A 22,887-nucleotide genomic window follows, 5' to 3' on the forward strand; every position below is an offset into this window, starting at 1 on the left:
ATAAAATAAATTCAGTTCCCCTAGTGTAGAGAACTACTGCTGTAGGCAGTCTGGGCGTGCTGGGAGTTGTAATTTTGCACTAGCTGGAGAGCCGCAGGTTAGCCATCCCTGCCCTAGGGGGTTTAAACATGTAATTTTTAAACAGCTTATGGTTTGACATTGCAGTTTATGGTAAAATTGCAATTTTCCTACTAAGCCCCGTCTGAGGCAGGGCTTAACAGGATCCCAAGTATGGCAACAACATGTAAATGACAAATATGCTTCATTTTTTTATATCAGTAAAATGAATATGGTATGTAATTGTGGTACAACACCTTTAAAGAGATCCCATGAGAAGCATTGATGGCTTAGGGTACTTTCACACTTGTGAGGATTCCGGATAGCATGTCAGACGGATCAGGATCCTGATCCGTATGACAAATGCATTGAAATGCCGGATCAGTTTCTCTAGTGTCATCCGGAAAAACGGATCCGGCATTTATATATTTTTTACATTTTTTGCGGTCTGAGCATGCGCAGACCGCAATGCCGAATCCGTTTTGCCGGAACACTCAGGGCCAGATCTGGCATTAATACATTTCAATGGGAAAAATGCCAGCATTCCGGCAAGTGTTCCGGAATTTTGGACGAAGATAAAACTGCAGCATGCTGCAATATTATCTCAATCCTGAAAAGTCAAAAAGACTGAACTGAAGACATCCTGATGCATCCTGAACGGATTGCTCCCCATTCAGAATGCATTAGGATGAAAATGATCAGTTCTTTTCCGGTACTGAGCCCCTAGGACGGAACTCAATGGAAAAGAAGAACGCTATTGTGAAAGTACCCTTAGTGTTTAGACCAGTGTCTGATCAGTGAGGGTCCAACAGTTGAATTTTCCACCATTGCTTAAAACGAAAGGCAAAGTTGCCCCTACACTTTTCTGGGCACCACAGCTTGTTTTAGGCATCAGTGCTGATGTTTAATGGTGGAACAACCCCTTTAACCATACAGAAAAGGCTGGCAATCACCGAGTAGGTCCGCCCACATGACTGACGCATAAAAAGAGCAGAGGTTTAAGTGAATAAAACTATACATCACTACACCGCAATCTGCTCCCTACCTCCTGCTCTATTACAGATTGCCTGCAGATTAAACTGCATTTCGTGGGGACAGGTTGACTGACTATGGTGTTCCAGTATCTGGTAAGTTTTAAAAGCCCCTTTAAAAGTCTATATGCCCGCAGCTAAGTGATGGAGACCACAGCAGATGTGGACTTACCTAATACAGTGTGTGGACCAAGAAAGAAGGGACTTCCAATGATCAGGACTATTTACTACAGTACAAAAGCAGATAGATGTCTTACTGACCCAGACGATAATGTAATTAATTATACAGAATATCACTCAATAATGATATACAGATCCACAGAGTTTATTACAGTAATGCAGCATCACTGCAGCTTTCAGATACTCGGTTAAATCAAACTGGTCACTATTTGGTAGACTTCTTCACTATTGTGCATTGTTCTCTACAATAATGACAGCTCTTGTAGAATGCAGCTAGTGCTGCCACCTGCTGTACAGATCTAGTACAGAACATATAATATTCTCCCAAAGAAAGAAGATTAGGACATTAGTAGTTTATACTAATCACTTTACTTCATCAAAATCCAATATTTCATCATCCCAGTCCGTGGTAGAAAAGAGAGATTTAGATGTTACTGTAGTCTTACTGAAGGGTGGATCCAGCTGGAAGCATTTCCTTTTACCTCTGAAGCTCTCTGTCTCAGGAGATTTTGGGGCATCTTTGCTGGGCGCAGGAGGTACTTCAGTAGCACTGTTTTCAGAAGCTGATGTGAAGGAAAATTTGGCCAGCTTGGCAAGAGTACTGGTTGACACCTTTTTGCAGAGCGATTTATTTTCCTCACCTGAACATACAGGGGGAGGTATTACACGAGTTATGGTACTGGCTACATCTGGGATACCTTCTTGTATGCTGGTAGAACTTGACAAATCTTTAACTTCCGCTTGAATTATTGGAACACAACCTGTCTGTTCCGTACACATTGATGCCCCTAGTAAGCGTCTGAGTTTTCCGACAGGACCAGAGTTTGACTTTGGCTGGCCTTCAACACCTCCACTCCTGCTTTCCTTATCAACAGGATTTGCTGGTATTGTTTCACTTTTATTTTCAGCACAATGTGTAAGTTTTGTTTTGTGTTTAAATGTGAACTTGGCTAGTTGGGCTAATCTGGCAAGCATCTCTGGATCCTGTGTATCAGATGTCCCTTCTTCTGGAGCAACCTGAACAAGACTTCTTTTCTTCCCACGTGCAGGTGTGCTATGAAGAGGTCTAGCGGTCATAAAATTATCTGTTTCTGGGACATCACTGTTTTCTCCACATTCCTTTGAACTTAATGCACTTTTCAGTGACTTTTTATTCAACTTTTGCCATTTCTTTGAGACATGTTCTGTAATGACTTCATTTGGCAAATGATTTACTTTTGTGTGACTGGAACCCTTCTCTGGCAGTCTTATCATCTCTGGAACCACACCTTTATCACTATCACCGATTTCCACAAGTCCTGGCTGCATTACAGGCTGACGTTTTATGCTTGTGTAACTTTCTGTATGAATAGGAGACATTTTTAAGGTCTGCTGCTCGGATGAGATACAGTCAAACCATGCGAGACTTGAATCACTACATGTGCTGGTTCGGGTCTCTGACAGATTTAATGTCTGTTCGTTGCTGAGATTTTTGGAAGCTCCTGCTTCTTGACTACTTTCCAGGCTTATGTTTGGATCAGAAACATTACATTTCTGATCAATACCCGTTGTAGCCTTTGTTGAATTCGGAATGGATACATTTTTGGCAGTTTCAGAGAAAACCTTCCCAATCAAGTTGCCTGGCTGTGAACTATGAGGTTGTATGTTACCATCCTCCACGGCACTGTTGGAGCCATTATTTTCAGACTGTCCAGACGCTTGTTTTTGTTGCCTGAACAAAATAGGTATATGACAGTGTGTAAATGATAAGGACAATTTCCACTACCTTTATAATATACATTTAGATTTATGCTTGAAAGCAGTCATATACAGTTTACTGCTTTGATACAGTACAGGGCATATACTACATGGAAGGGCATATACTACATGTGCTGCTATATGGTGACAAGTGTAGTCTCACATCATTATACTTTTGCCCTACTAGACTGCTGATTTGACATATACTTTAGGTTATAATATGAAAAGGTGTAAAGTGCTGTGTGCCATATGTTCTTCATGTAGAAGACAGACTAACATTCAGTATTTATTTTTTTTTGCTTGTATAATCAGCATGAAAATGTTGGTGGGCTTTAAGTACCTTATATAGTAACCACTATAGACACTGACCAAAAATATAAATGCAACACTGCAACACTTTCGGTTTTGCTCCCATTTTGCATGAGCTGAACTTAAAGATCTGAAACATTTTCTACATACACAAAAGACCCATTCCTCTCAAAAATTGTTCACAAATCTGTCTAAATGCCTTAGACTTCCCACAATAAAATATCACTCTGAAATGTGCACAGGGAGGGGGGGGGGGGGGGGGTCAGAAAACAAGTCCGTATCTGGTGTGACCACCATTTGCGTCACGCAGTGCAACACATCTCTGTCGCATAGAGTTTTTATCAGGTGGTTGTTTGTGGCCTGTGGAATGTTGGTCCACTCCTCTTCAATAGCTGTGCGAAGTTGCAGAATATTGGCAAGAACTGCAAAACGCCGTCGTATACACCGATCCAGAGCATCCCAAACATGCTCAATGGGTGACATGTCCGGTGAGTATGCTGGCCATGCAAGAACTGGGATGTTTTCAGCTTCCAGGAATTGTGTACAGATCCTTGCAATATGGGGCCATACATTATCATGCTGCAACATGAGGTGGTGGTCGTTGATGAATGGCACAACAATGGGCCTGTCACGACTGTAAGTGAGCAACACACAGTAAATAGCAACTGACCGGACCCAAACTAGGGAGGATAAAGGGTGACCCCTGTCAGACCCTAAAAGCTCTCCCTAAGCTGCTATGCACATGTCCAGATCCATATGGTGGATCGAGACATGCCCGCGTACCTCAGGCTGATGACCACTGAAACCCCTACAATAGTGGAAGGGGCACGGCCACCGGTGCCCTGCTCAGTATATGGACGGAACTGGGGTCGCCTCGGATCCAGTCAGCAAAGAAACAGAAACACACAATGTCTGAACACTTATCTGAAGGAGCTGTGGCTGCAGTGAAAACAGATCCAAAGTCAGCAGACAATATCCGAAGTACTTGCTTCAGCAGAACACAGATCCAGTGAAAAGATATCACACAGGTGAAGCTACTCAAGAGAGAGATACAGCTCAAATGAAAAGTATAATCCGCACCTCTACAAAGGAGGAGGGGTGATTTAAAGGCAGCGAAATCAAGCACAGGAGAGACAGCTGGGAGGAAGGAAACCGAAAGTAAAGACCTCATCACAGGGGCGGAGAAACAGGGCAGAGGGAGCTCCTCCAAGCTCTAGTAGTGACATCATCACAGGGGTGGAGAAACAGAGCTGTGAGAACGTCTCAAAGCTCTGGTAGTGACAGGGCCTCAGGATCTTGTCACAGTATCTCTGTGCATTGAAAATGCCATCAATAAAATGCACCTGTGTTCGTTGTCCATAACATAAGCCTGCCCATACCATAACCCAACCGCCACCATGGGCCACTCGATCCACAACGTTGACGTCAGCAATCCGCTCACCCACACAACGCGACACACGCTGACTGCCATCTGCTCTGAACAGTGAAAACTGGGAATCATCCGTAAACAGAACGCCTCTCCAATGTGCCAGACGCCATTGAATGTGAGCATTTGCCCACTCAAGTCTGTTACGACGACGACCCAGATGAGGATGAGGAGCATGCAGATGAGCTTCTCTGAGACGGTTTCTGACAGTCTGTGCAGGAATTCTTTGGTTATGCAAACCGATTGTTGCTGCAGCTGTCCGGGTGGCTGGTCTCAGGCGATCACAGAGGTGAACATGCTGGATGTGGAGGTCCTGGGCTGGTGTGGTTACACGTTGTCTGCGGTTGTGAGGCCGGTTGAATGTACCGCCAAATTTTCTGAAACGCCTTTGGAGATGGCTTATGGTAGAGAAATGAACATTCATTGCACGGGCAACAGCTCTGGTAGAATTTCCTGCAGTCAGCATGCCAATTTCACACTCCCTCATACATTGCGACATCTGTGGCATTGTGCTGTGTGATCAAAATGCACATTTCAGATTGGCCTTTTATTGTGGTCAGTCTAAGGCACACCTGCACAATATTCATGCTGTCTAATCAGCACCTTGATATGCCACACCTTTGAGGTGGGATGGATTATCTCGGCAAAGGAGAAGTGCTCACTAACACAGATTTAGACAGATTTGTGAACAATAATTTGAGCTCATGCAAAATGGGAGAAAAACTGAAAACATGGCGTTTATATTTTTGGTCAGTGTTACTAAGTAACCTACATAAAAAGTCTACACACCCCTGTTAAAATGTCAGGTTTCTGTGCTGTAAAAAAAAAAGAGACTTTTTCCACCCTCTTATAACTGGGGATGTAGCCGTGTTCAGAATTAAGCAATCACATTCAAAATCATGTTAAATAGGAGTCAGCATAAACCTGCCATCATTTAAAGTGCCTCTGATTGGTCTTTCCTGAAATTGCAAAAACACATCTGAAGTCTCCCGAAAGCATGTGGGAAAAGTTGTTATGGTCTGATGAAACCAAGGTTGAACTTTTTGGCCATAATTCCAAAAGGTATGTTTGGCGCAAAAACAACACTGCACATCACCAAAAGAACACCATCCCCACAGTGAAGCATGGTGGTGGCAGCATTATGCTTTGGGTCTGTTTTTCTTCAGCTGGAACTGGGACCTTAGTTAAGCTAGAGGGCATTATGAACAGTTCCAAATACCAGTCAATATTGGCACAACATCTTTCAGCATGACAACGACCCAAAGCATACATCCAAATCAACAAAGGATTGGCTTCACCAGAAGAAGATTAAAGTTTTGGAATGGCACAGCCAGAGCCCAGACCTGAATCCGATTAATAAATCTGTGGGGTGATCTGAAGAGGGCTGTGCACAGGAGATGCCTTCGCAATCTGACAGATTTGGAGTGTTTTTGCAAAGAAGAGTGGGCAAATCTTGCCAAGTCAAAATTGCCATGCTGAAAGAATCATACCCAAAAAGACTGAGTGCTGTAATACAATCAAAAGGTGCTTCAACAAAGTATTAGTTTAAGGGTGTGTACACTTATGCAACTATATTACTTTTTTTTTTATTTTTCCTCCACCTAAACGATTTCAGTTTGGTTTCAATTGAGTTGTACAGTTTATAGGTCACATTAAAAGGTGCAAAAAGTTCTGAAATGATTTATCTTTGTCTCATTTTTTTACATCACAGAAACCTGGCATTTTAACAGGGGTGTGTAGACTTTTTATATACACTGTATATAGTAACTACTAGTAACCCTATATTGTTACCCACAAGATACACATCTGCTCCAATGTACTGAAAGTAAAATCAAAATGTTTTAGTGCTATAATAATATCACAGTGCAGGTTTTGCTTTTCATCTTCAAGTGATACGGGAAAGCTTCCTTACCACTCCAACCTTCGCAGTTCTTCTTGTAAAATGTTGTGGAGACCAAGCCTATCCAAGAGGAGCTCACACTGCATTTGGTACTGCTCATGTGGATTTTCTGGGAATGCTGTGTGTAGTGCATTCACCCCTCCAAGAAGTGCACCTCCCTGAATAAAGCAAAATGAAGAATAAGCTGAAAAAAAATTAATAAATGAAAAATCTGTAGCAACATTATGCAATGTCCAGGATGTTTATGGATCATCCGACTACCCTAGATCTAGCAGGACAGTAATAGATTTCAAGCACTGTCCCAATATCCCTAGAAGCCTGTAGCATATCCGGATTTCAGCTGTATTGGTCTTCTCAGGACTCACTCTATGACCCCATCGTTGGCAACTCATCGCACTTGCCTGTACAGCTAATAGAGATGCAGGCACAGCGAGCGGGGGTGGAGGGCCATAGGTGAAGACAAGGGGTGAGGACAAGCCAAGGGAGACTGAGAACTGCACTACTCTAGAATGCATTATATAACAGCAACTATAGGGGTGCAGTGTTTATAGAGGTCCTAAGGGAAATATAGGATTGCAGTGTCCAGATATATAGGGTTACATAACAGCAGGTATTTAGGTACAGTGCCTTTTTAATTGAGGTGTAGCAGGTAAATTGTGCAGCTTTGGGTGTCTTTAGGCCACAGCAATGCCCTGACAGTGTTTTTGACTGGCAGCAATGGCAGAGTGCTTTTGTAAAAGAGGCGACTGTTAATGTCTACTGGACACAACTGAATACTATGGTGGAGCAAGAAGCTTTCAGCTCCACCATGGGGTCACTAAGTAGGACTAGGCATGCATGGGAGAGACATGGCTCAATGCAGATGCCATCCCTCATTGCATTTTAAAAAAATTGGGAGGTATGTGATGTATATAATTATATACAGTATTTGGATATATCTTGAGAGAGATACATGGTACTGTGCAAAAGTCAGAAGTCTGCCTTTAGTCCTTTAGTTTATTTAATTTCCAGTGAAATGCCTAGAAAATATGTTGTTCATTGTTTAAGGCAAGAGAAAACAAACTTGCTGCCAGGGTTGCCAGTTTTTTTTTCTGGACAATTTATCCAAAAATCACTGACTTTCTTTTTTATGAATACATTGAAAAACCATAATGAACTATCAAGATTTAAGTAATAGATTTAAGATTTAAGTGAACACAATTCCAGCCAGCATTTACTGTGAGCTCCAAAATGCTAACAATTACAATCAAAGTGACCTGCTCAAGTACTACCAGCCTAAAAAAAAAAAATTAGACACATCAAATTTTTTCATGGACACTGGAAACAATCCCCCTATTTTTACAGATAATCTAGGAATTTCTGGATGGCTGGCAACCCTGCCTGCTGCATACATATAAAACCTAGGCAAACCGAGCTTGCTAGGAGTTGTAGTTTTGCAATAGCTGTAGAGCCACATATATGTATGTACAATAAACTGAACACACCTATATAGCTTTGGCTGTGACCAAAGGTTAAAAGATGAAAAATAAAACATTTCCAATTTGTCCTTGGCAGTACTTTAGTGTTTTCTTCTAACCTTATTCCCTAAACTACACAAACATTGCATACCAAATCGATTGACCGAAAGATGACTAGAGCACCCCAGGATTCTCCAGACCCTGAAATTGGCCATACACATACGAGCTAGCTGAACCTGTCAATTTCAGTGGGATCGTCCAACAGATGGCCATTGGATTGCCTCTCAGCAGCAGATATGTGGGGTAAAAGATATCAGACATGTTGGATTTCTCAGTGTTCTAAGTTGTTCTTCTCTCTCCTCTGATAAAAACAAGAATGTATGGCCAAGCGGAGTATGTATATTTAAGGTGGAGTCAAGAGAAATAGATGCAATCCTGAAAGCTCTCACGTGCATGCCCTGCTTTACCCTAGATGTTTTTGTTTTCTTTTAAATCTCTTTCCAATTTAAGCTAGCATCAGGACTAAGCTTCTCTGTAAACTGCTTTATCCTGGCTAAGGGTGTCCACCATAAAAGTGAGGGGTCACTTACTGGATGGAAGAAATATAAAGTCAAAGATTTTTGTTGATTTTGCACTGCTCAGGAGGTGAGGGTGGCACGGTCGTCATGCATGAAACAATAAAGAGGGAGCTTCATGCCAATGCATAAACATGGTCTTCTCTCTTTAATGCCAGGCTCCTGCTTATCCAGAGGGCTTTGTTCTTACATTACATCTTGTGACCACAAAACGCAGGTGTGCTGTCCACATCTTTTTTGGCCTTATTGAGATGAATGGGTCTGCATATGAACCCTTAAGTCCCCTGTAAGATTAATGTGTAACTTGACAAGCATATGCTTCCTTCCCAAAACTGCAGGTTCTTCCCTCTTCTTCAGCTGCTATGTATTCCAATGGGATGTGACTACTCCCTCTAGTGGCTAAAATGCAGCAAACGCTTATATTTCCAATTTCTAGAGTGGCCAGTGTAATACGTAATGACATGTTTAACTATAATTAAGTTTATACACATCTTCTGTTTTCTTGCACATGTCTAGTCTTTCATATGCAGGGTAGAGGAAATTTAAATCATGACATGAATTCTGTACTGTGTGCATTCGGCTTCTTCCAAATGTTTCCTCAGTTATCTGCGAAGACTGTTCCCCAGAGAATCTAGGCTATCTACACAAGCCCAATGGGTGGTCTTTGCCTGGTTTAAGTTCAAACACAGTAAGACTTTTAAAGATGTAAGTCTGCTCTCATTCACAATCCTGTCCAGGGACTCCTCTGATTCTGATTGAGGTGCCAGTAATGTATCCAGAAGAACATGTCTCCAAGGTGCTGTTACTGAAATGGTGAATTCTAAATCAACTGTACTTCTCTGTTATCTCTTTTCATCAGTTTCATCAGTTTCTTTGAGTCCTAAGGTTCTAAAGAAAATCAGGACAATCTCGAGCTACCATATTTGCTACATTTTGGCCTAGTTTACAGAATTGTTAGCCCTTTCAAATGTTTTTTGTTGGCACTTTCCTCTGGTCCAGGATCTACTTTCTCAATAAGTCATGCATCAAGATCTGGAAGTGTACAAAACAGTCTGGAGAACTTTCATAGGATGATGCCTTAGTCACCAAAATCCCCTATCTATCATATCCACTTCAGGCTCTTCTAGCCAGATTCCAGTTTCTAGCAGTCTTTAGAATTTAGACAATATAGTTCATTTAACTGCAAACCTTTGGTTCAAGCTTAGATGGATTAAATCTTTCATCTTATACAGTGAGGAACAGAAGCATTTGAACACCCTGTGATTTTGAAAGTTCTCCCACTTAGAAATCATGGAGGGGTCTGAAATTCCCATTGTAGGTGTATTTGTAGTATCCCACTAGGTAGGAGTGGGCACTACACAAGGGTCAATTGGGTAACGTGTTACTTCTGCTCACAAGGGACAGTGATATTATACCAGAGACAAAATTGTGGACCTGCACAAGGCTGGAAAGGGCTACAGGCCAATTGCTAAGCAGCTTGGTGAAAATAGACCAACTGTTGGAGCAATTGTCAGAAAATGGAAGAGGCTAACTTCAGACCCGTCTGAAGTTTGCCAATGGCCATCTGGATGATCCAGAGGCATGGGAGAAAGTCATGTGGTCAGATGAGACCAAAGTCGAACTTTTTGGTCTAAACTTCAATCGTCGTGTTTGGAGGAAAAAGAAGGATGAGTTGCATCCCAAGAATACCATCCCTACTGTGAAGCATGGGGGTGGTGACATCATGCTTTGGGGGTGCTTTTCTGCGAAGGGGACAGGACGACTGCACTGTATTAAGGAGGGGATGAATGGGGCCATTTATTGTGAGATTTTGAGCAACAACCTCCTTCCCTCAGTTAGAGCACTGAAGATGGGTCGTGGCTGGGTCTTCCAACATGACAATGACTGGAAGCACACAGCCAGGATAACCAAGGAGTGGCTGCGTAAAAAGCATATGAAGGTTCTGGAGTTCCCTAGCTAGTCTCCAGACTTAAATCCAATAGAACATCTTTGGAGGGAGCTGAAACTCTGTGTTGCTCAGCGACAGCTCCGAAACCTGACAGATCTAGAGCAGGGGTCCCCAACCTTTTTTGCACCAAGGACCAGTTTCATGCAAGACAATTTTCCCAGGGACCAGGTGGGGGGGCGCAGGTTAGGGGGGATGCTGGTTGGCGCTGACTGATTGGCGCTGACTGATTGACGTGCATAACAAATTTCTGCCAGCCTCCATTATAGTCAATGGGATCGGAAGACATTCTGGTAACATCTGGCAATGCCGGAACCAGATATCTCCGACAGGCTGCTAGAACAGCACAGCATGCAGGAACTATGCCAGCAGTGTGAAATAGGCCTTACTATTACATTGATATCTTTGTTTCAGGCTGACATCGTAACTATACCTGAATTGGCTGCACAAAACTGACTGGGCTCTCTGCAGCACTGGGCTCTGCTGATGTCTGTCTCTGTGATATTTTCAAGGTGCATATGACAGGAAGAGGAACTACGCTCTAAGGTCATTCTCATGCTCCCTCCCTCCAATACTAGCTGAAACAACTCCGCCCCCGCCCCCATGCGCCTAGCATCTCTCCTCATCTGTATTGCCGCGGCCCGGCAAGCAATCATCCAGGGCCCGGTCCTGGGCCGCGGACTGGTGGTTGGGGACCACTGATCTAGAGGACATCTGTGTGGAGGAGTGGGCCAAAATCCCTGTTGCAGTGTGTGCAAACCTGGTCAAGAACTACAGGAAACGTTTGACCTCTGTAATTGCAAACAAAGGCTTCTGTACCAGATATTAACACTGATTCTCAGGTGTTCAAATACTTATGTTCAGCTGTGCAAGACAAATAAATTCTTTAAAAATCATACAATGTGATTTTCTGATTTTAGTTTTTTTTTATTCTGTCTCCGAGTGGGAATACACCTACAATGTGAATTTCAGACCCCTCCACGATTTCTAAGTGGGAGAACTTGCCGAAACTGTAAGTGCTGTAGTCCTAATTCCTTTTCTGCTCTTGCACAAAAGTAATGTTGGCTTTATAGGCTAAAGCAGCAAGTAAACCTTTGGGGTGCTTTCACATGCTGCAGATTTTTTTTGCAGAACCTTCAATCAGTTCAATCCATTTGAATAAGGTTGCTTTGCGGTCAATCACTTGGATTTCTGCGAGCCCCATCCAGCTGAAAGAAACCAATTTTCTGTAGAAAAAATTGCTGCAACAAAGCATAAGATACATGAAGGCACCCTTAGGGTAGGTTCACATCAGCATTATGTATTCAGTTATGGCTTTCCATTATAACATTGTTATAACGGAAAATAACGGAATCCATAAGACGGAAGTCAAAATGGAAGCCTTTAAGAGGCATTCTGTTTTGATCCTTCATAATAGAAGTCTATGAGAATCATAACGAATCCCTCTGGTTCCTGTTATGCAAGACGGAAAACAAAGTCCTGTCGACAGACTTTTGTCTGTTCTGCATAACGGGAACCAGACGGATCCGTTTGGATTCCCATAGACTTCTATTATGATGGAAAGCAAAACGGAATGCCTTTTAAAGGCTTCCGTTTTGCATTCCATCATAATACAAGTCTAAGGGCAGCATAACAGATCCGTCCTGGTTTCCGTTATGCAGGACTAGACTCCTGCATAATGGATCCGTTACGCTGCCCATAGACTTGTATTATGAAGGATCAAAACAGAGTGAAATGGGCGGAGCACAATACCAAGCACAGCCGTTATACAATGTACGGTGCTGTGCTTGGTGAGCACACATAGAAGGCGGCACTCACAGAAGCACCGGTGCCTTCTCAAACCGCTGATCGGAGGGGGTCCCAGGTCAGACCCCCACAATCAGATACTGATGACCTAACAGTATTAAAATCTTGGAAAACCCTTTTAACTTGTTAGGCTGCCCACACACAATGCAGTCCAGCAGCAGGATTCACAGGGTGTACCGCACCTGTACTCATCAGCCCGTGCTTATACAAGCTACTTGAAACAAATACCCTGTACAGGTGCAAATTAGCTAATAGCACTGATCCACACATGGATCCCCCTGCCAGACTACATTGTGCACAGGCACTAAATGAGTTATATCTGGGCATCTCACAAGGTGTTCCAGTCATCCTTTTGTTAATTGATTAAGCTTTTACATGCTGTGTATAGGTTTTGTCTCAAGTAATGGGAGCAGAAGTGCATAGATCCTCAGGTGCCATAATGGCCCCAGTAACATGGTAAAACAGTGCTGTTCTGGGTCTAGTTACTCCCAGCTACTGTGCTCTTATTCAGTGTATTGTCTCTAGTACAGTAAGCAAGGTGCTACCCCTCTCGCCTCAATGCGTGCACAGAAGTACAGGGTACCCTGTGCAGATGGAAAGTACAGATATGCATACCTGCATAGAGGACTCCATTACTGACACAACTGTGACAGCATCTTCAACAGTGACAGTATCCCGGTACATCAGTCGAGCATGGGCTAGATAAAAAAAAAAAAAAAAAAAAAAAAAAAAAAAAAAGCTCAGAAACAAGTTTGCAAAGTAATCGTACAGTGCATACAAATCCCATACTGCTTTCACAACTCTGGGATGAAATCTTCCAGCATTCCTTCTGACAATGCCTGTGCAGGGCTTTCAGTGATTAATTAAATCAGGTAAAATCTTTACAATGGAGACCATCATTTGATGTAGAACAAACTAACTTGCCCACTGCACTGTGGCAGCCCAGCTAGGCAAAATGCATTTGCAGAAAAATCTGCTTCATAAATACTTCCCCATGTATTTCTATGAAATTTTAATTTGTGTACTAAAAACTTGTGTATCTGCATTCTGCTGTGGAAAACATATTAGGGCAGATTTACTAATAGTGTCGCACATCGCACTTTTTAACCCGTTCCCGACTGTCTTAGGAATATACTGTACACTACTCACAAAAAAAGTCAAGAATATTTGGCTTGTGGGTGAAACTAAAATGCACTCTAACCTTTACAGGTGAACTTAAAAAGTGACCTTCTCTAAACTTTTGAATGGACATGTCCAACTGTTTAACGTTTCAGCACAACTTGCTGTTCTCTAACAAGGAACTTAACAGCAAAATTCACAACAGGCATTTGGTCCATGAATCACCCAATACATTTCCTGGTTCAATTAGAATTCGTATTTAAACAGTCCCCCTCATCATGCTGTTCACATTTTGACATCATGAGACCAAGACGACACCTAACAATTGATCAACAGTACCTCGGCATTGTGAGGCTTCAAGCAGGATGTTCTCAGACGGAAGTGGCCACTGAGCTTAGAGTGTCACAGAGTGTCATCAGCAGGTTGCAACAGAAATACAGAGAGACTGGAAGAGTCACAGAAAGGCATCGAAGTGGACGTCCTTTGGCCAGATCCCACACTGATGACCGCTTAATTGTCAACAATGCCCTGCAGAATCGGATGATGAATGCCATGCAACTCCAGGCACATTTAAGGGAACCGAGAGGCACACAAATGTCAAGTCAGACCATTCGAAACCATTTACATCAGCGTGGTCTGGGTGCAAGACGACCTGCAAGGGTACCTGACCATAGGTGTCATCTTGCATGGGCCAGGGACCAGTGGGCCTCAGTGCTGTTCACCGATTAAAGTCGATTCACTCTGAGAAGAAATTATGCCCACCAATGATGATGGAGACATCAAGGAGAGTGCTATGCATCAGCCACTGTTTGCCTTTGGTGGTGGTGTTACAGTGTGGGCAGATGTCTGGTCAATACAGAACTGCCTTACACTTTGTGAATCGTACAGTGACAAGCCCATACTACTTGAATAACATTAATCCAGTCATTGTGCCTCTGCATGAACAACACAGGCCTAATTTCATCTTCATGGACGACAATGCTCCAGCTCATCAGGTTGCATCATTAGGGAACGACTGCTGGAGACTGGGGTACCTCAAATGGAGTGGCCTGCACTTTATCCAGACCTGAATCCCATTGAAAACCTATGGGATCTACCGAATCAGCGTGTAGAGGCTTGTAACTCTGTACCCCAGAACCTCAATGACCTGAGGGGTGCCCTTCAATAAGAGTGGGATGCCATGCCTCAGCAGACTATAAGTCAACTTGTGAACAGCATGAGACGTCGTTGTCAAGCTGTAATTGATGCTCCAGGCCACATGACAAGTTATAAAGACATTGACATTTTTTTGTGGGGGTATAGCCACTGCTGTGGTTGGCTTTTTGTTTCAATAAATTGTTTGAGATGAGGAAATCAACATTGCATGCTTCTATTTAAATGCCCTACTTTCATGATATAATATTACTGTAGTGTACATTTTCCATAAGCGTCACCTGAAAGCCAAAATCACAATTTTCTTTAATTTTGGTGAAAGAGTATGATTTATTTCTGCACAAATTGGTCATAAAATGTGATCTGATCTTCATCTAAGTCACAACAATAGACAATCACAGTCTGCTTAAACTAATAACACACAAATAATTAAATGTTACCATGTTTTTATTGAACACACCATGTAAACATTCACAGTGCAGGTGGAAAAAGTATGTGAACCCCTAGACTAATGACATCTCCAAGAGCTAATTGGAGTGAGGTATCAGCCAACTGGAGTCCAATCAATGAGATGAGATTGGAGGTGTTGGTTACAGCTGCCCTGCTCTATAAAAAATACACACCAGTTCTAGGTTTGCTTTTCACAAGAAGCAGTGTCTGATGTGAATGATGCCTCGCACAAAAGATCTCTCAGAAGACCTAGGATTAAGAATTGTTGACTTGCATAAAGCTGGAAAGGGTTTTAAAAGTATCTCCAAAAGCCTTGCTGTTAATCAGTCCACGGTAAGACAAATTGTCTATGAATGGAGAAAGTTCAGCACTGCTGCTACTCTCCATAGGAGTGGCCGTCCTGTAAAGATGACTGCAAGAGCACAGCGCAGACTGCTCAATGAGGTGAAGAAGAATCCTAGAGTGCCAGCTAAAGACTTACAAAAGTCTCTGGCATATTCTAACATACCTGTTAGCGAATCTACGATACGTAAAACACTAAAACAAGAATGGATTTCATGGGAGGATACCACAGAGGAAGCCACTGCTGTCCAAAAAAAACATTGGATGGATATTTTGACAGCAGTGCTGGCAAAATATTCTGTGGACAGATGAAACCAAAGTTGAGTTGTTTGGAAGAAACACACAACACTATGTGTGGAGAAAAAGAGGCACAGCACACCAACATCAAAACCTCATCCCAACTGTGAAGTATGGTGGTAAGGGCATCATGGTTTGGGGCTGCTTTGCTGCATTAGGGCCTGGACAGATTGCTATCATAGAAGGAAAAATAAATTCCCAAGTTTATCAAGACATTTTGCAGGAGAACTTAAGGCCATCTGTCCACCAGTTAAAGCTCAACAGAAGATGGGTGTTGCATCAGGACAACGACCCAAATCATAAAAGTAAATCAACCACAGAATGGCTTAAACAGAAGAAAATACGCCTTCTGGAGTGGCCTAGTCAGAGTCCTGACCTCAACCCGATTGAGGTGCTGTGGCATGACCTCAAGAAAGCGATTCACACCAGAAATCCCAAGAATATTGCTGAACTGAAACAGTTCTGTAAAGAGGAATGGTCAAGAATTACTCCTGACCGTTGTGCACGTCTGATCTGCAACTACAGGAAACGTTTGGTTGAAGTTATTGCTGCCAAATGAGGTTCAACCAGTTATTAAATCCAAGGGTTCACATACTTTTTCCACCTGCACTGTGAATGTTTTACATGGTGTGTTCAATAAAAACATGGTAACATTTAATTATTTGTGTTATTAGTTTAAGCAGACTGTGATTGTCTATTGTTGTGACTTAGATGAAGATCAGATCACATTTTATGACCAATTTATGCAGAAATCCATATCATTCCAAAGGCTTCACATACTTTTTCTTGCAACTGTATATAGAATTCAGCATATTCCAATGCAGTGCTGCCATCTACAAGCCTGTATTGGAATATACCTGTGATAGACATAGGAGCCTCCAGCTGGCTCTGGACTATCATTACCAGGCAACAGCTTCCCCGATCTCACATTTGACCATTGCAGACATTAGCCTGGGGTGTCTGCTGTATGAAATGGAAGAAACCCGGTGGCTATGGTGCCCACAAGCAGGCGCCATAATGAAGTGACTTGTACGGCAGCCTTTGTCTAAGGGTTAAACAACACCATAAAATTAAAAAGGGAATGTCGCCAGTTTTATGCTGTCACATATCTAAGATAATGATCGGCTACACTTCAGCAGATCAGTCATCCATTGGGTCGTTTGTACAAACGATCCCACCAGTAACATGCTAGACTAAACTAGCTGATCACTTTTTAACCACTTTATTACCAGAGTGTATTTCAGTTTTAGCAATGGGTATATCTAACTGTAAATAACTTTAATTTCTGAACCAACCTATAAGTATTAGAATTTTTTTTCAGGACACACAGCTTTTGTACCATTAAATGACAGATATATTATTTTAAAAATATACTGTATATTGAAAGAAAAACAAGTGCTTCTCTTAAAGTACCCGTAAAGTAACTACTGTACTTACCCTCTGCGAGGCGTATCAAGCTTTCTAGGAGGCGGATAGTAGTACGTGCTGCATTCCTGCTATCACTTTGTCTCTGAAGTTGGTAGTAACGAACCAAAATCATGTTGGCTCCGTCAGACATCTTAGGCTGCAGGCTCTTTATGAGGCAAAAATACGTTTTCATCTTGTCCATACTCCACAGCTTGTCAGATTTACGAGGACTTCCTAACAGAGAAACAGATAAATGGATAAAATAATCCAGAGCCTAAATCTGAAGTAAAGGTGTACAATCATAGGACGCCACAGGTCAGCTTAGGAAAATTGTACTGTAGGCAACTGTAAGTGATATTATTGTGAAGCAGAAGCATCTAGGAGTAACAATCCAATAAAGTAATTTGTCCAGCTGCACTGAAAGGGAACCTATGCCCATTAATTCTTTCAAGCATGTTGTTCCTGATGGTGCCCTTATCCAGCTTTTGTGTTTCATGGTTTCCACGATATAGCCAATTCCTGCCTCCTACCCCTAGACTGATGTTTCTGAGTAGTGGCCACATCATCTCATCTCTCTACATCTTGTACAGACGCACTCAGTCTCCTCCACGTGAACGAGCGCCATGGAGGAGTGGGCCTACGCCAGATGTTGAAAGATGATGTGGTCACTACTGAAACGTCAACCAGGGGGAAGGCGGCAGGAAGAGGGCATGGCAAGCATGACTTGGAGGATGCAAGAGCATCATTTTGTTGTATAATTAAAAAACCCATTCGGCATAGCTTTCAGTTAAAGTGTTTTGAGCCCATGGCTTTTACTCAAAGCTTAGCTGTCAGTAAGAGCCATGTGTGCAAAACATGCAAGCTGGAAGCTGACACATGGGTTTTAAAATTATGCTGGACAAAATGACTTCATTGGATTTTTGCCTGTGTTGTGTGTCCAGAGAGTGATCTGTGTGTCGCCCACAAACACAAGCATCACTAAGGATTTATTGCCTTACTGTGATCGGTGGGGTGAGCTGTAGTTTTCTCCACCGCGTAAAGCTTCTCAGTGCTGAAACACTTTGGGGGAGATTTATCAAGATTGGTGCAAAGGAAAACTGGTTTAGTTGACCATAGCCACCAGATTCCACCTTCCATTTTCTAAAGGAGCTCTGAAAAATGGTGGAATCTGGTTGCTATGGGCAACTAAGCCAGTTTTCTTGTACACACGGTTTGATCAATTTCAGCAGAAAACTGTGCATCGGGAGTTTCCAATTGTTGGCTAAGGCTACATTTACACGACACACGGCTGTGTAACGGGCCTTCATGTGGCCCTTTTTAGAACGAATTTAAGTCAATGGGGCTATTCACGTTTTTTTAACATGTCCTATTTTTGCCGTTTTCACAGCCAAATGGCCCCACTGAAAATCAATGACGGCCGTTAGATAGGAGTGCACCCGGTCGTTAAAAACGGGTACACTAGTGGAAAATAGCCTTTTAGGGGTTAAAAAAATAAAATAAAAAATGATAATTACTCTCCTCATCCACTACCATGTGCAGAGGCAGTCGCTCCTCTCTTGACGCTAAAGGAACTGCGCTCCCAGCGTCATGACATCACCATGGTCTCCCAAGCATGATCGCTGGGAGTACATGGTGATGTCATCATGCTGGTCCCTCATCATCAAGAAAGGAGCGACTTCTGCGCATGCAAGTGGATGAGTATATATTTATTTTTTTAGCAATACAAAAAAATGCACATAAAACATGCTGGGTGCCACCATGGGGGACATTATTACTGCTAGGGTCCACTATAGGGGACATTTTGTATAGTGCAGGGGGTGGGATGGGATTGATTTAAATAAAAAAACACTATGAAAATAATCAATTTTTTATGTCAGTTTAAAATGCCTTCTCATCCAATAAAAGAAAAACTGACCAAATAGATGCTCTTTTGGCTCAGTAAGCACACATTCCCTCAGACACGCTCCAAAATCTTGAAGAAAGCCTTTCTAGAAAAGCAGATGTTATAGCCACAAATGGGGCTTAATCATATTAGCGCCCACGGAGGGGGATTGATTTATCAAACCCTATGTGCCAGTAAAGTGGCTTCAAAATCTGATATTTTTGCGCAAGCACCACTAAAATGGAATTTTAAAGGGTTTTACATTGTGGTCACCACTAGGCAGTGTGTGTGGAAGTGGGGTGGCCTCCCACTGCCTGGCAAATTTGCTAAGATTTATAGCAGAAACTGGTGTAAATTATAGCTCAGATCTATGCCAGCTCATAGTTAGCATAGGTTTGACTTCCTAGCACACAATGAGCCAGAAATGTACCTAATTTACTAATGCATGAAACGTCAGTCTTGACAAATTCTAGCCATGGTTTTGGAATGTGATGTCCAACATACAGGTGTGATGGTTATGTGTCCACTGACATATTCTGTCGTGTTCTACACAGATTGTATCCACATCACTAATCTACCTTTATTTTCCAATATAAATGAGGAAATGATTCTGTCCCAGTCTTCATTTTTTGTGTCCAGCAATACCAGTACCAGATCAAATCTACTGAGAAGAGGACTAGCAAGTGCCACATTTACAGAAATAGATTCCTCTGGGTCATATGCTCCTTTGGGGTTTGTAGCAGCCAATATGGTGGTTCTTGTGTTTAGTTTGCATACCAACCTAAAAGTCAACAAGAAAAAAAAAAGGTCATCCCACTCAATCTCATTAACAAATTATAACTACAGGTTCTTAGTATATAAATGTGCTAGGGAAAGCATTAATAATGCATCTTACCTGCACAAATAATGACAGCAATATGAAACAGCAGTATAATAAACCACCTATTCTCAATCCTAATTGTAACGGCATACAAGGGAATGCTCCAAACTCCCGAACGGAACCTCACGAACAGCAGGACATAGGAAACACACCCAAGCAGCTTACACTCCTAGCAATCAGTCTCTAACAGCATACAGTGAATCCCCCCCCCCCCCCAAGAACGAGACGAGGCTCCGTGTTGAGGGTAAAGCAGTGGACAGCCAGAGCTGTGTGTTTATTGTTCTTATATAACATTGTTACACACTAGTACCACCCACAGGGTTTTGTAAAAACAACCAATAAACACGAACAATACAGTAAAACACTCCCACACAAAATCCTCCCCTCTGCCTGTGATACAATTACCTTACACAATGGGTTGATGTAATAATCACAGGCAGGGGAATACACAATGTCTTCTGTCCTGGAGACAACCGACAACCAAGGGAAATCGCCAATACACACGTGGAGACAATAGGACAGACATCACTACTCAAATATATAATGTTCCAACCATTACAGTAAACATAGACATTTAAGATATCCCCAGATGGCTTGGATTTGAGCGCTCAATATATCCAAACAGCGCTCAGATGCCACAAACACAGTCAAATTGGCATGGGGTTTAAGTTTAGCATGGGCTGATGAAAGGGCCCATAATCCTGGGGCAAGAGGCTGGCAACCAGGCTTCTCCACCACCCAGTGGCGAGGTTGGTTTTGACACATTTCTCCCCTTTTCCAAACAGGCTAACAGGGTATCTGACCTTCTGCTGGTCAGTGCCCTTGTTAGTCCAGCAGCCCACCCACAAAATAGAAACAGCAGTAAAGCCCAGTAAAGCAAGGGATAAACTTGTCCATGTGCCTCACTACGGCTGTGTGGGGGACTGGTAGACTGCCTTGGTGGGTTGCTGAGTGGGCAGAGACCAGCGGTACTTTGCCCTGGTGCCAGCACTACCACGGAAGAAGCCTGGTTGTAGCCTGGTTGTTGGAGGAGGGACAGACTGTCTCCCCTTTAGATAAACCACCATGCTGCTGTGGGGGGAGACAAACTGTCTCCCCTTTGGCTAAACAGCCCTGTTACTGGGGGACAGGACCGACTGTCCCTACCCCCTATGCTGTGAGTGCAGAGACCACGGTCTTATCTGCACGTTTGTGGGGCTTACTGTACGTTAAGCTGCCGCTGGGGAATGGAGACTGGGCTCCCAATTTCCAACAAATCCTTCTGTTGCTGTGGGATGGAGACTGGGCTCCCAATTCCCAATAGATCACATTGCCTCTGGGGGACAGGACTGACTGTCTCTGCCCCCTGTAACTCAGCCTACCGCTGAGGAATGGGACTGGGCTCCCAATTTCCAATAACTCACATTGCCGCTGGGGAGAGGGGTTAGCAAGCTCCTCTCCCATACATACTTCCAGCCTCTGGGAGGGAGACCGACTGTCTCTGCTCCCAATACAGTGTCCTGTTGCTGGGGAAAGGAGACTGGGCTCTCTATTCCCTGTAGGACACTCTGCCGCTGGGGGACAGGACCGACTGTCTCTGCCCCCTGTAACTCAGCCTGCCGTTGGGGAATGGAGACTAGGCTCCCAATTCCCTGCAGGAGCGGTGGAGAGACCTCGGTCCCACCTCCACCGGCCACCTGGGGTTCTTCCCAGTAAATCTCCACAATATCTGCCCAGCTGAAAGGGTCTGGATCCGGGTCTGTCATCTTCCTGTCCTGCTGAGACTTCCCAATGGAGTGGAAGAGATCTCGGTAGTCCTGCTCCAGTAACCACTCCAGGGTTGCTAGGTGAGCCAGGTCTTTCTCTACCTCATGGGGGTCATCCCAATCCTGCCTAGGGTCCCTCTCATAGAAAATGTCCTGAAGTCTGGACTGTGCAGGGCTCCTGAAGTCAGGCTCTGCAATGGACTCCCATAACAGGCCAGGACCATCAAACTCCTCTCCCTCTGGCTTGTCATGCTCAGCTGTCCAGGGTATATACTGTGCCATATACCACCAGAGCTCCTGGTAGGCATCCTCCAGCCATAGCTCCTGCTATACCCGGTGCTCTAGTTCTTTAACCCATTCCTCCAGGGGCTGCTCTCCCAGGGCAGGGCCACTTGCTTCTGCAATCGCTGCTGTTCACTGGGGAGACTCTCGCCTCGCTAATATTGTACATTATCCAGGGCCTGGTACCAGATGCCTTTCATTAATGCATCCCGGCCATCCAGGTCTTCCTCATCGTACTCCACTGCTGGTTCCATTCTGGTGCTGTCAGGGTCGCTGTACTAGGACATGCGTTGCCCTCAAATTGTAAAATCCATGGAATGGTGTCTCCTGTAGCTGTCCTTCTGGCTGTGGGAATGATCCCGCCGCATGCCACCAATTGTAATGGCATACAAGGAAATGCTCCAAACTCCCGAACTGAACCTCATGAATAGCTGCTAGCAGACGAATAGGAAATACACCCAAGCGGCTTACACTCCTAGCAATCAGTCTCTAACAGCACACAGTGAATCCCCCCAAGAACGAGACCAAGCTCCGTGTTGAGGGTAAAGCAGTGGACAGCCAGAGCTGTGTGTTTATTGTTCTTATATAACATCGTTACACACTAGTACCACCCACAGGGTTTTGTAAAAACAACCAATAAACACGTACAATACAGTAAAAACACTCCCACACAAAATCCTCCCCTCTGCCTGTGATACGATTACCTTACACAATGGGTTGATGTAATTATCACAGGCAGGAGAATACACAATGTCTTCTGTCCTGGAGACAACCGAGGAGTAATTCAATTATCTCTCACGACAAAGGGAAATTGCCAATACACACATGGAGACAATAGGACAGACATCACTACTCAAATATACAATGTCCCAACCATTACAGTAAACATAGACATTTAACATATCCCC

At 43.4% G+C, this 22,887-nt stretch overlaps 1 protein-coding gene across 3 annotated transcripts in view; it reads right to left on the minus strand.

Annotated features, from left to right (window-relative positions):
• Nucleotides 1-1,360: 1,360 nt before the first annotated feature.
• Nucleotides 1,361-22,887, minus strand: part of MCM9 (minichromosome maintenance 9 homologous recombination repair factor) — an 89,140-nt gene continuing 67,613 nt past the window's right edge. For all 3 annotated transcript variants that reach the window (XM_044289818.1, XM_044289819.1, XM_044289820.1), the window contains 5 exons: nucleotides 19,651-19,853; nucleotides 17,221-17,424; nucleotides 13,039-13,121; nucleotides 6,653-6,798; nucleotides 1,361-2,979 (listed from right to left, as the gene is read on the minus strand). In XM_044289818.1, the coding sequence (XP_044145753.1) occupies nucleotides 1,632-2,979; nucleotides 6,653-6,798; nucleotides 13,039-13,121; nucleotides 17,221-17,424; nucleotides 19,651-19,853 (1,984 nt within the window). In that variant the 3' untranslated portion in view covers nucleotides 1,361-1,631. The remainder of the gene's footprint in view (nucleotides 2,980-6,652; nucleotides 6,799-13,038; nucleotides 13,122-17,220; nucleotides 17,425-19,650; nucleotides 19,854-22,887) is intronic.

The sequence above is a fragment of the Bufo gargarizans genome, chromosome 4 (assembly GCF_014858855.1).
Source record: "Bufo gargarizans isolate SCDJY-AF-19 chromosome 4, ASM1485885v1, whole genome shotgun sequence".
Classification (NCBI taxonomy): Eukaryota; Metazoa; Chordata; class Amphibia; order Anura; family Bufonidae; genus Bufo; species Bufo gargarizans.